This window comes from Glossina fuscipes, unplaced genomic scaffold (assembly GCF_014805625.2).
Source record: "Glossina fuscipes isolate IAEA_lab_2018 unplaced genomic scaffold, Yale_Gfus_2 42, whole genome shotgun sequence".
Taxonomy (NCBI): Eukaryota; Metazoa; Arthropoda; class Insecta; order Diptera; family Glossinidae; genus Glossina; species Glossina fuscipes.
Window position 1 is genome coordinate 2200046 of NW_023998426.1, and position 12910 is coordinate 2212955.

Here is a 12910-nt window from a genome sequence, read left to right on the forward strand (position 1 = left end):
TTTTTTTCTTTTTCAAGCAAGATTAAAATAGGAATATCAACAAAACCAGGCATAACATCTAAAAGAGTTTGTTATCGCTTTTGAAGTTCGTTTGTGCTAAGCTACTAAGTTAAACTTACAGCGTTTTATAGATCTACGTGTTTACGTGCAGTCCAAGACTGAACGTTACAAGATATAATAAAGTTCCAAAAACGACGAAGTTCAAATGAAAAATTACGTAAACACAACATTTTGTAGTCTTTTTAATACTAATTATGATAATATTATGATGACGGGGCGTACAGTCAAAGCAGACATAATCTTATTGGCAACTGTCCACGGTAAGACGGGCCAACATAACACGATTTCCGCGACGTTCTCGACAAATATGAATGATTATTGATGTAGTGTAAAATGGATTTTCATCCTTAAGGTTTTTATTTTTTTTGGATGTAATCAACTTTTTGTTTGCAACATTGTTTCTATTTAAGAGTAACATTACCTTGCGCAAATCAAATAAAATACGAAAAAACATTTGTAATGAAACGATTTATTAATATTTGAATTTTTGTACATGAAGCACCGCCTAGGAGGTCTTAAAGCAAAACGAAATGTTTTTAGATTTTCAAAAAAAACAGCGGAAAAAATTATTTTTTCCTTGACTTCCCTTACCATTTTGCATATCGCAAATTTTCGCCTAAGCCAAACCAAAAAATATCATGCGATTTTTTGGAATTTTAATTAAAAAGAAAAAGCTATCGGTTTGAATTTTTTCTAGAAGTTTCTCGAAAACTGACCATATTGTCGATCGCTTTCAATTTTTCTCTAAAAATTTCATGAAGCCAGGCAATCTTATTTTAAAGTGGTAATTTCACGAGATTTGAAATCTGTTTTAGGAAAATTTCGAAAATTGCGCTTAACTTTAGGATATTGTACAGCCTAAAAAGAAGCCCGAAAAAAATGGCAAGATGCTATTATCCCTTAAGCGGTTTTGTGTTTTTTCTAATATTAAAAAAACTCAAGATACTTGACTCTATGTATGTAGCTTAAAACTTAACTTACTACCTTAGCTGGAATGAAAATATTATAATAATCTTTGGTTACTAGACTAGGTAGTAAATAACTAAAGCTGCATGCAAGCTAGGTGACAGCGGAAAGTAAATATAAAAATGGCATAAAAATTTAAAATGATTTTGTTGATCTTTTTATATTTTGAATTTAATTATTAATTACAAAAAAATTTGAAAAATACATGACTAAATGGAAATCGTTTAATTAATGAAAAACTTGAACGAAAAAAAAAAACTAATAAATGTGAACTTGTTTCTTAGCGATACGGAAATGTACACGTTGGAAATGTACGTCGCAGTTTTTTTCCTTTATGTGAGCATGTTTATAACTCGGTTTTCTTAGGTTTACCACTGCGATCATAACTCTCTAACTCGTTGGTTGCATGCTTGGCAATGAATTTAATAAAATCATCAAGCTCGCGACCTTCGCTGTAAGACACAGGCTTCTCTTTATCGTCTTTGGGTAACCAAAATATTGTTGGAAACCCGCGAACATTAAAGTCCGGTGGCACGTCATTGGCTGTAGCATCCATTTTAACAATTGCAATTTCTTCATTTTGAAGTTTTTCAGCTAATTCATCATAAATGGGTGCCAATTTCTTGCAATGTCCACACCAAGGGGCATAGAACTCAATAAGCGTATCTTTACCATTATTTAAAACAACTTCGTCAAAATTTTTAGCTACAGCAACTTTGACATGGGCGTCGTTATTCTCGGGAATTGGTTCCGATTTCACATACGGTTCCAATTCGCCCTTTAACAACTTATAAGCAAAATTGCTTAAATTCTCAACAGAAAATTCCTCCTTCATAGCATATTTTAGATTTTTTTCATCACGAGCCAATATAACTGGTTTATCCCCAACAAAATCATAGCCGTATTCATTCAACTCGTGCTGGAAATCATCTTTCGCACTAATGGCGAAATTGAGTTTATCAACATATTGATAAGCGACCTTTAGAATGCGATTACGCCAGTAATTAGTACCTTTCGTATTTTTCACATAATCGACAGTGAAGTAAGCAGTTATTAGTGGGTTTTGGAAGTCACGCAAGTTCTCCTGAGTGCGATGACCGACCAAGCCATGACTATAATAAAAAGCAAAAAAAAAAAGAAATAAATAAATAAAACTTGAAAGTTTTATTTAATAAATTCATATATAACTTACTAGTTATCTTTGATAAAAGAACTCAAGTCTGGTTCCGTTTCTCCTTCGAATTTAATGACAGATTCTTCAAATTTGTTAGTTAAATGGGGAGCACGTATGAGCACGATAACGTCGCTTTAATTAAGCACAAATGTAATTAATTTTAATATACATTTTCTTAAGCTACTTACAAGTAACCAACTTTATCCAATACGTCAGCACTTGTCGTATGGCCAAAACGATATTTCTCACGGTTTTTGTCAGCGAACTTTAAGAAAAGTTTAGCCAACTTGGAATCTGATGATACAAAGTACCCAAACAAGGTTGTTTCTTTGGCGCTTAAGAACTTCTCATACTCATCGATTTCAGTCAAATGTTTCGAAGCTGGCCCCACTTGTGCTCGCATATATTTAACAATACCATTCGCTTCACGTGGACCATTGTAGTCCTGTGACAACTCACTTCCCTTAAATATTTTCAAAGTTGGATACCCCGTAACGGAATATTTATTGCAAGTTTCTTTGCCGGCTTCAGTACAATCCACCTTAATAAAAATCAACACAAATTAGTTAACCATGAAGCGCCAATGTAGCTTTTATTATATACTTTGGCCAAAGAGATTTTAGGATCATCATCACGCACTAATTCAGCTGCTTTAGAATATTCAGGTTTTAATCGTTTGCAATGACCGCACCTACAATACAAATTATTATTATAATTTGCTAAACTCAATCTATATTTTGAAATAAATTCTGAAACGAGCAGCAAGACGTATTAACTTCTAAATGAAGAAAAGATACAGTGATTACTTCAATTATTTCTTTGTTGTTAGGTTCGGCAAATTCTCTTCATCGATCAAATTTATTGTGCCAAATATGCTTATTGGAACTCAAGACCATGCGCCCAGTCCATCACATATTATGTGTTTTCTTAAAAGGTTTTGCTCAAAATCAGAGACTGAAAGACTTGATTCTTTGGAAATCTATAGACAAGACAAAAACTGACCCAATCCTTCACAGTAACTTTTATAAACAACATTGTAGCAGTCCGCGAGATAAAAACAATTCTAGTTTCCTCACATTATTTTTGCTCTGATAAGTGACAATAATGATTTTCTTTCTACACACAACCACAATTTATTTGCGAAACGGCTCAGCCCCCAAGAGTAAAATTTGGAGAATAACCAATCGAAATTGGTTTCTCTATATGTTAGTGTTACCAACTCATTTGTTTCATTAAATAATAACATTTCTATCCTATGCATAATTTTGATTTTTACTTTCATTGCGCTCAAGTATTAAGTGTCTGCTTTTAGAACAGTCAAGAAAAAAAAGACCCCTTCATTATCGCAAGGTTGTAATTAAATTTTAAGGAAAAAATATCGTAATTTTAATGAAATCTGGCACGGGGCATTGTAATGAGTAAAACTATCCATAACAGAATGTCAATGATGACGTGTATAAATTGTCTTTAAATGCTTCCGCTTTACATGTGTCATCTAATTGGTAACTTAAGGGAATTAGTAAAAAATTGGAACTTATTTACTTACCAAGGAGCATAGAACATTACCAATGTGGTGTCTCGTTCGGATAGTGTTGTTGAGAAGTTGTCATCCGTCAATTCTAATACCTGATCCTCAGCTCTGCATACCAAAGCTAGAGCCAAACAAAATAAGACTATTTTGTACATTTTGTTCTACGGCTTTTCTAAAACTATATTATGATTTGTAAACAATTTTATGATAAATTTTTATATCTCCACACGAAATTCACACTCCCTGGTAAACCGGCAAACAAATTGATTTTTTCACATTTCTACAATGAGCATTTTTACGGCCACGTCACTCAGGCGAAATTTGCGAGACAACGTTACCATAAGCAAAAATATTTTAATCAACGCATTAAACAGTAAACAGCGGTGATTATTTGACTACATTCTTGCTTTCTTGCAAATGAAAAATAATTATCAATGTACAAGCTGGTAGTGTAAAATTGATCAACTTACTTAGCCTTTTAAGTACACTTAGCCTTTTGAGTGCAATAACTAAAATTAAATTAAAAAAGTGTTTTAATATTTTATAGGTTTTGGCCCTTCTTATTTTAAAATAAAATGTTATAGCGTAAATGGTCAAGATGATTTGCATTGCTTTAAAATAATTAGACATGTTATTTTAATTAGCATATTGTAATATCATCTACAAAATATAAGCGAATATTTTAGCGAATATTTTAACGAATATTTAGCGAATTTTTATATTGTAACCCAGAAGTCAAGCCTGCTTGCAGTGCATGTTGTCTTGTAGGCGTGCCATTAGCCCGATTTGGTCAGTTTTCAATAATAAACCGCGAGCAGGATCTTCCATTCTTAGTAAAATATTTGAAGCCGATGTATTAGTTTTTGCAAGCGGGGTTGCACTTTTCATAGGCATTAGATAAGCGAACAGACTTTGATTCAGAATTTAATTCGATCAAGAAGTATACGCTTTACTGGGTTTCTGAAGATTCTTTCCAGATTTTGCAGACGTCCTAATTTTTCGATGGTGAGTACAGAGAGAGTAATATAGCCGAGCTAATTTGGCAGATTATTTTGTAGAACACTTTTAAATTGATTAACTCGATTACGATTAAATTTAGTAACTGAAAAAATTTACCAATTTTTCAACAAACATTTGTAAAAAATCTGAAATGTAGTAACTTAAAAATATTTTTGAAATATTTGTGTTTGAACGGCTTACTTTACTAAATCTCTTTGTGTTGGCAGTTCTCTTGCGATACAGCTGATTGGTTTGTTGCTGTAAGAATAGTTTCATGTGTGTTTATTGCTGGAAAAAAGCACAGTAGATGTCCGATAACCGATATTTTAGACATGTTCTTCTCTAAGGTGGCTTTTTCATATAATTAATTCACTTGGACTTTCTGCAAAATTGTTGTAAAAAGTTATTTTGTAGAATATTTTCTCCACCACATTACAATTTTGAAGTGAATATTAATAACTAAATGTCTGCTTCTATAGAAATCCCTCTAAGGGATACTGACGAGGTAAGTTTGATTAAAATAAAAGCTTATACAATGTTTTTCACTTATGGTTTAATGAAAATTGAAGGTAATAGAGGTTCATCCTGACCAGTTACCAGAATGCCAAGAAGTTTTGGGTATTCTGCGTCAAGAACGTTCCCAATTAAATACTTGGGTAAATGTGGCGGTAAGATGGGCTTTGTATAAGTACAATAAACTTAATTTACTATAAAGACTTCTGTTTTAGTTGGCGTATTATAAACAGAACAAAACTGAGGATTTTATTCGCCTGCTGGAAACTGCCCGAATGGAAGGCAACACCGATTATCGTGACTTTGAGAAAGATCAAATGCGATGTTTCGACATGTTAGCTGCCCATTATGTACAAGAGGCCAACCGCGAAAAGTCGAAGGATAAAAAGCGCGAACTTTTCATGAAAGCCACGAATTTTTATACCACCGCTGACAAGATAATTATGTATGATCAAAATCATTTATTGGGCAGAGCTTATTTCTGCCTCTTAGAGGGCGATAAAATGGAGCAGGCCGACGTTCAATTCAATTTCGTACTCAATCAATCGCCTTCAAATATTCCTTCACTTTTGGGAAAGGCATGTATAGCTTTTAATAAGAAGGATTATCGAGGAGCTTTGGCATTTTACAAAAAAGCTTTACGTACCAATCCAAACTGTCCGGCTAATGTACGCATTGGCATGGGTCACTGTTTTCTAAAAATGAACAATCAAGAGAAAGCGAAGCTAGCCTTTCAAAGAGCTCATGATCTTGATCCGAATTGTGTAGGAGCTTTGATTGGCTTGTCAATACTTAAATTGAATCTGCATGAACCCGAATCCAACAGAACGGGCGTACAAATGTTATCGAAAGCCTACACAATTGATTCAACAAGTCCGATGGTCTTAAATCATTTAGCTAATCATTTTTTTTTTAAAAAAGACTACCAAAAAGTACAACATCTGGCTTTACATGCCTTTCATAATACAGAAAATGAGGCAATGCGCGCTGAAAGTTGTTATCAATTAGCTAGAAGTTTTCATGCTCAATGCGATTATGATCAAGCTTTTCAGTACTATTATCAGTCAACCCAAATAGCTCCTGCAAGCTTTGTGTTACCACATTACGGCTTAGGTCAAATGTATATTTACAGAGGTGATACGGAGAATGTAAGTAATGTACTTTACTATATTTTTAATGGATTACTTTTATAAGTAAACTTTATACCAGGCCGCTCAATGTTTTGAAAAAGTTTTGAAGATTCAGCCCGGCAATTATGAAACTATGAAAATCTTGGGTTCACTGTATGCAAATTCAAATTCGCAGACTAAACGGGATATGGCTAAGAATCACTTAAAAAAGGTCACCGAACAGTTTCCAGACGATGTAGAAGCGTGGATTGAATTGGCTCAAATTCTGGAGCAGAATGACTTACATGCTTCGTTAAATGCTTATGGTACTGCCTCCAATATTTTAACAGAAAAAGTGAAAGTGGAAATTCCAGCAGAAATTCTTAACAATGTGGCCGCTCTGCAATATCGTTTAGGAAATCTTAAAATAGCCGAAAAACGATTATCGGAGGCCTTAGAGAGAGCTGAAAACGAAGCGCATAATGATGCTCAATATTATGAGGCGATTTCGGTGACGATGACCTATAATTTGGCCCGTCTCAAAGAGGCCATGTGCAGCTTCGATGAGGCGGATAAATTATATAAGGACATATTAAAAAAACATCCTAACTATATCGATTGCTATTTGCGTTTGGGTTGTATGGCGCGTGATAAAGGGTTAATATTTGTTGCTTCCGATTTTTTTAAAGATGCCTTAAATATTAATAACGATAATCCTGACGCCAGGTTGGTCAAAAATTCTGAAAACATTATCTTCATATAAACTAATACTTTTGCTTTTAACTTCAGATCTTTATTAGGTAATTTGCATTTAGCTAAAATGCAATTTGCTTTGGGTCAGAAGAACTTTGAAACCATCTTGAAAAACCCCGCCACAGCTAATGACGCATATTCTCTCATAGCTTTGGGCAATTTTTCTCTACAAACCCTACACCAACCGATGAGAGATAAGGACAAGGAGAGAAAGCATCAAGAAAAAGCTTTAGCTATATACAAACAGGTAGGTTTTTATAAATCGTCTTAAGTGCATATGTATGACACACATCAGCTGAGTGTTGCGATCCGATCCGATTTATTCTGCGATACCAGCCTATTAATACGGTTTCTTTCGTCCGAAATGTGCATTTTATTTTTGAAATCAAAACGCTGACCATTAAAGGTATGAACCAACTTTTAGTGGCTTCACGGATTTGCTTACCACTATCGAGGCGCGTTACTTAAACTTTGGAACTATAAAACATATATAAAAGTACAGCCGTATAATGGGCATGCTAGTTATTAGGCAAATAGTTCTTGTTTCATTGATGTTTTAGGTGTACTTTCCAAGATTCACATTTATATATTAGCCTTGGTACCGTACAAGGGACGACAAGCGGACGAATAATCTTAAATTTTACGCCGATTAAGAGAATATGTATTCGACAATACTTCAGTGGATGACATAAAAGGTTTGAATGATAATTTCTCAAATATTTTAGGTTTTACGCAACGATCCTCGTAATATTTGGGCTACAAATGGCATCGGAGCCGTTTTAGCTCATAAAGGTTGTGTAATTGAGGCACGTGACATATTTGCTCAAGTACGTGAAGCAACTGCCGACTTTTGCGATGTTTGGCTTAATATCGCCCACATCTATGTGGAGCAGAAGCAATACATTAGTGCCATACAAATGTACGAAAACTGTATGAAGAAATTCTTTAAACATCACAATGTAGAAGTGATGCAATACCTGGCGCGTGCATATTTTCGCGCTAATAAATTGAAAGAAGCAAAAATGGTATTACTGAAGGCTAGACGCGTAGCACCGCAAGATACGGTAAGTTCACTTGCCTTTCCTGTATTTCAAGTGTTCTTTTATTCTTGCGATTTGGTAGGTTTTATTATTTAATATTGCTGTAGTTTTACAACGTCTCGCTATGGCCATACTGAAGGATGAAAAATCCACTTTGGAAATTGTTTTACAAGCTGTTCACGAATTGGAATTAGCCCAAAAGTACGTATCATAATTAAGGATCACCAGACATGCTTTTAATTCTCATTATTCTTACATATAGATACTTCCAATATTTGTCGATATATGGTGATAAGGCACGCTTCAATATCGAAGTAGCCGGAATGGAAGCAAGTCAATGCCAGGATCTTCTATCACAAGCGCAATATCATGTATCACGAGCTCGTCGTATCGATGAGGAAGAGAAAGCCTTCAAACGCAAACAAGAAGAGGAACGTCTAGCTTTTAGATTACGTCAAGAAGAGGACCGTAAGCGTCGAGAAGAGAAAGAGAAAATTGAACGGGAGCAAATGCTGGCCAAACGCCAAGAGTATGTGGAAAAAACTAAAAATTTAATATTGACTTTAGAAGTGCCACAAGAAAAGGAAAGGAAGAAAGGTAACTTCTGGCATATTTACTTATATTAGCGGAATGCTTACATTAATTAATATTTGTCTGGCATCTCAGGTAGTGGTCGACCGCGCAAGGATGATTACATGTCCGACTCGGAGGGTAGTGATGTTGGGCCTAATGAAGGCCCTGAAAAATCGGTGAAGAAGAAAAGTAAAAGTGATCGTAAAAAATCGGGTGGAAGCCGTAAGCGAAAGTCCACAGGTGATAATTACGACAGCGACAGCGAGACCGGCCTTCCTAAGGAAAAACGTAGGAAAAAACAGAAGTCTTTGAAAAAGAATCAAGAGGATAAGCTTTCCGCTAAGCAACGCATGAAAATTGTTTCGAAAGCTACTATTTCCACAAGCGAGTCAGATAGCGACGGCAGTGGAAAGGGCAGCAGAAGTCGGAAACGTAGCCATAGCGGAAGTCGGAGCGTAAGTCGCAGCGCCAGTCGCAGTGTTAGTCGTAGCGCCAGTGGCAGCGATTCTGAGACAAGTGAGGGTAGTGCTAAGCGGGCTCGTAAGCGCAACACGTCGGGCAGCGATTCAGACCGTTCTAAATCTGCCTCGCGATCCCGCTCTCGATCTCACTCCAGATCGCGATCACGCACGCGTTCGCGGTCAGGCTCCCGGTCACCTTCACGTTCTCGCTCCCGCTCTCGTTCCCGTTCCCGCTCTAGATCCAGTACCCGTTCGAAATCCGTTAGTCGTTCACGTAGTCGTAGCGCATCCGGCTCGAAATCCAGATCTCCAAGTCGATCTAGATTGACACACGGCAGCCGATCGAGATCAAAATCAAGCTCCCGTTCACGATCCCGTTCACCTTCAAGATCGCCTTCTGAGCGTAGCACTTCGGTTCCGCCCGCAACTAACTAATAGGGCGATAAAATAGTTATCATGTATTTTTCTTTCTTTGATCATAATTTTAAGCGAATATTTGTCTCTTTAAAATATTGAAGTATATTAAATGAAGATTCATTTCATTATTTACAATATTAGTTCGGATCCATAAACCTTTTCACAAATTAAAAAAATATAGCAACGTCTGACAGCATTATTAACTTGTTGTTATACCTAGAATTTCGGAATTATCTATAATAAAGTCTCCTACAATGCACGCCATAGGTTTCGAATAACGCAACACAAAGGAATGATCGATTTTTTTAACATCCAAATCGGCATCTATATCCGGGAATTGCTCTTTCAGTTGTGTGAAATACTTTATAGGCACCCATCTAAAATAAATGGCACATAATACAAAATACAAAATTAAAATGCATGAAAATGCAAAGGTAACAAGGTAAAAAGTACCCATCTGTTGTGCCATAATAAAATTTCAATAAATGCATATTTTCTTGTATAATGTCTCTCTGCAAAGCACGTACACGGGCCATTTCATCTTCCGCGAGAAATACTACTTTCTCAACAACCGATGGCTTTGCATACTTCAGTGCAGTACCAATTAAATAATTTGGTATTGCGGCAAACCAAAAGTAGATTTGCACAAGAAAAACTTTCAAAATTTCGGGTAAACGATTGAGCAAACTAATGATAAATCCAAAAACTGAATACAGTGGCAAAGCAATTTTTGTAAAAACCCAGCCATTGGGTGATTCAATCATCCGCTCAATGGTTGGAAATAGCAGATAACATTTCTTTATGCGTTTGTGCACGGATTCATTGCGCAGTATTTGCAGAACCATCCATGCTCCTATCGAGTGACCAATTAAATGTATTTTAGTATGCTCTGGTACATATTTTTCAATAAATTCAATCTTATGACGCACTTGGCTATCTAAGTCGAAGAGCTCTTCGTTACCCTTAAGCTGAGGTACCTCACGTAAGCTAGTTTCAGGGGGATTGTCGTGACCTAAATGACCTGAATAGATTAAAAAAAAGCATATAATACAATAATCGTACATTAATGACTTAATAAGCAATCACTTGCCCACGACCCATACTGGCATTTTTTTCTCTAAGCGCTCATGCAATGCATTACAGAATTCCGTATAGAATCCAGGTAATCCAGGATTACCTGTTATACATATCGCTACTTCTTTCACGTCATCTAGAGTCTCTTCGACCCATCCACCGCAAGTTATTATGTGCGTAGGTATGTTGCAAATATTTACAAATGCTTCTTTCATATTTCTAGACGTTATTCGAAAGACTAATTTTAATATTTTATATAGTTTAAACTAATGGTATCCGGAAACAACAAAAAAAAATCGTACTTTTCTCGCTGATACGAAACGAGAATATTTCTTAATGTCAAGATCATGTTGTTTGAATGAACCACTTTGATGTCCGCTAAGATAGCAGCAAATGAAAAATGAACAAAACAGTAATTATATGAACATGTAGGTGGTTCTAGCACTTTCTTAAAAATATATTCACGGGATCGAAAGCTATATATAAAAATTTAAAAAAAAATGTCGAAATAGTTTATTTTCTTCATTTTTGGCCTGTATGTGAACAGATCACGCCCATTTTTTAATACTTTCAATCGATCAGGTAAGGTTTTTGTCAAACTTCACCCTTTTATCTTCATTTTTGCGATTGTAACGATTTGCAAAACTTACGTCTAACGGATTTCAATAAAAATAGGTGTACCGCATCTAGGAATAGGAAAATGGGTGTATTCCAAAAACAGGTGACATATATGCAGGCTGCATTACATCATTAAAAACTAATATATATTATGTGAAGATGTCTACTTCCTTGTGCAGAATTTTTTTAGCCTGAAATCAAGCGGGCGGGATAAGCATACGTGTTAAATAACCTTTGACAGTTTGGTCTGTTTCATAAGAGAAAAACTTTTACATTATACTGTTTCATTACCATTTTGTTCTTCTGCGTAGTAAACAAATGTTGCAAAGTTTAAGTCGAAAGCATAAAGGCAAAGCAAATTGTGAAGTCATTATTCGATAATAAAGAAATTTTTTGGAAAATGCTTCAATTAAAAGGAGGTAAAAAATCACTGGACTTGAATGGTTATACTGTCATCGTTCCTAGCATATGTGTTGGCAATGCGGCTCAGTTGGCGTGTGATCTTTTGATATCCTCAAAGCAATTAAAAAAAATCGGTAATATACATCATTCAACTTTGATACCAATTTTCGGGCCCTGTGCTTTTGAGCACGAACCTAAAGAAGAAAAAGCAGCAGCGTGTGAATTATATGAAAATGCCGAAGATAAATTGTTGGTTTTACAATTTCGTGCCCCATTCATATCCAAGCACATCAAAGATTTCCATCAAAAATTAGCGCAACTTCTTAAAGAAGCTCAAAGTGTTATCATACTAAGTGGGAATTTTGGTTATGAAAAGCGCATTATAGATGGGTCATCTTATGAGTACAAAGCTAATGAGCAATTTAAGGAGCAGTATAAGGAGTCATTAAGTCTTGTTAAATGGAGGGAATTTTCGGGTGAGACAATTTTTGGAGGAGGCAATGCTTTACAATTATTTCGAGTGCTAGAAAGCCTTCATATTCCGGTAATGGTTTTGTTCCGGTATTTGCTTGATGGTGACAACTCAATTGATGCTACGCTTATTGTTGCGGAATTAAACGAGTTGTGCAAGGGATTTTTGAAACATAGCGAAGGAAGTCAAGATGTTAAGTTGGTTATACCATCATCCTGGAAACTTTTATTTGGCAACGATTTCCCCGAACTGATATTTTGAAGCTATTCCCGCTTCAGCTTAATTGACACAAATTGTGCGAATACTTATTAATTTATCAATGTCTCTTTTTACAAATGTGTAATATATATATATCGGAATACGGGAAGTATATAGAACTTAAAAAGTTATTTATACCACACGTTGTTTGGAAGAAAAAAAATGATCAGTGACATCAAGTAAGTGCTAATTAACATATCACGATTAATGCAAATACATGGCCGAATATTTTGTAAATAAATTTTCCAAGAATGTTATGAGTAAGTTTGGTTAGGTAAACTAGATAGTACGTAGTGTAAATATATATGCAGCGGATTTCATTGTTTGTTTTGTACAAAGCGGACATAATTTTTTAAATTAACTTAAATGTAATGCATCAAAAAATTCGCAATTCATTACGCATAGACTAATGGAACAAAAATATTGTCCGGATTCGCTTGTAAATTTTCATCATATCTTCAATAAAGATAATAAATAATTTTAAAATGAT

The 12910-nt window shown here is 35.2% G+C and overlaps 4 protein-coding genes across 4 annotated transcripts; 2 read left to right on the forward strand and 2 right to left on the reverse strand.

The window, feature by feature from the left end:
• Positions 1-1246: 1246 nt before the first annotated feature.
• On the reverse strand, positions 1247-4028 carry LOC119636894 (protein disulfide-isomerase A3). The gene is made up of 5 exons (XM_038032598.1): positions 3747-4028; positions 2804-2891; positions 2389-2741; positions 2219-2332; positions 1247-2138 (listed from the first exon to the last, which is right to left on the reverse strand). Exons 1-5 carry the CDS (start codon positions 3884-3886, stop codon positions 1373-1375), a joined length of 1461 nt encoding a protein of 486 aa, XP_037888526.1. The 5' UTR covers positions 3887-4028; the 3' UTR covers positions 1247-1372.
• Positions 4029-5014: 986 nt separating this feature from the next.
• LOC119636893 (RNA polymerase-associated protein CTR9 homolog) lies at positions 5015-9713 on the forward strand. Its single transcript, XM_038032597.1, has 9 exons — positions 5015-5235; positions 5300-5398; positions 5459-6391; positions 6453-7078; positions 7142-7352; positions 7831-8169; positions 8228-8346; positions 8408-8742; positions 8812-9713. The coding sequence occupies exons 1-9, from the start codon at positions 5194-5196 to the stop codon at positions 9612-9614; spliced, it is 3507 nt and encodes a 1168-aa protein (XP_037888525.1). The 5' UTR covers positions 5015-5193; the 3' UTR covers positions 9615-9713.
• A 74-nt stretch (positions 9714-9787) lies between these two features.
• Positions 9788-11013, reverse strand: LOC119636895 (lipid droplet-associated hydrolase). Its single transcript, XM_038032599.1, has 3 exons — positions 10687-11013; positions 10050-10617; positions 9788-9973 (listed from the first exon to the last, which is right to left on the reverse strand). The coding sequence occupies exons 1-3, from the start codon at positions 10883-10885 to the stop codon at positions 9796-9798; spliced, it is 945 nt and encodes a 314-aa protein (XP_037888527.1). The 5' UTR covers positions 10886-11013; the 3' UTR covers positions 9788-9795.
• A 623-nt stretch (positions 11014-11636) lies between these two features.
• Positions 11637-12446, forward strand: LOC119636869 (proteasome assembly chaperone 2). Its single transcript, XM_038032534.1, has one exon. It carries the CDS (start codon positions 11689-11691, stop codon positions 12421-12423), a length of 735 nt encoding a protein of 244 aa, XP_037888462.1. The 5' UTR covers positions 11637-11688; the 3' UTR covers positions 12424-12446.
• Positions 12447-12910: the final 464 nt, after the last annotated feature.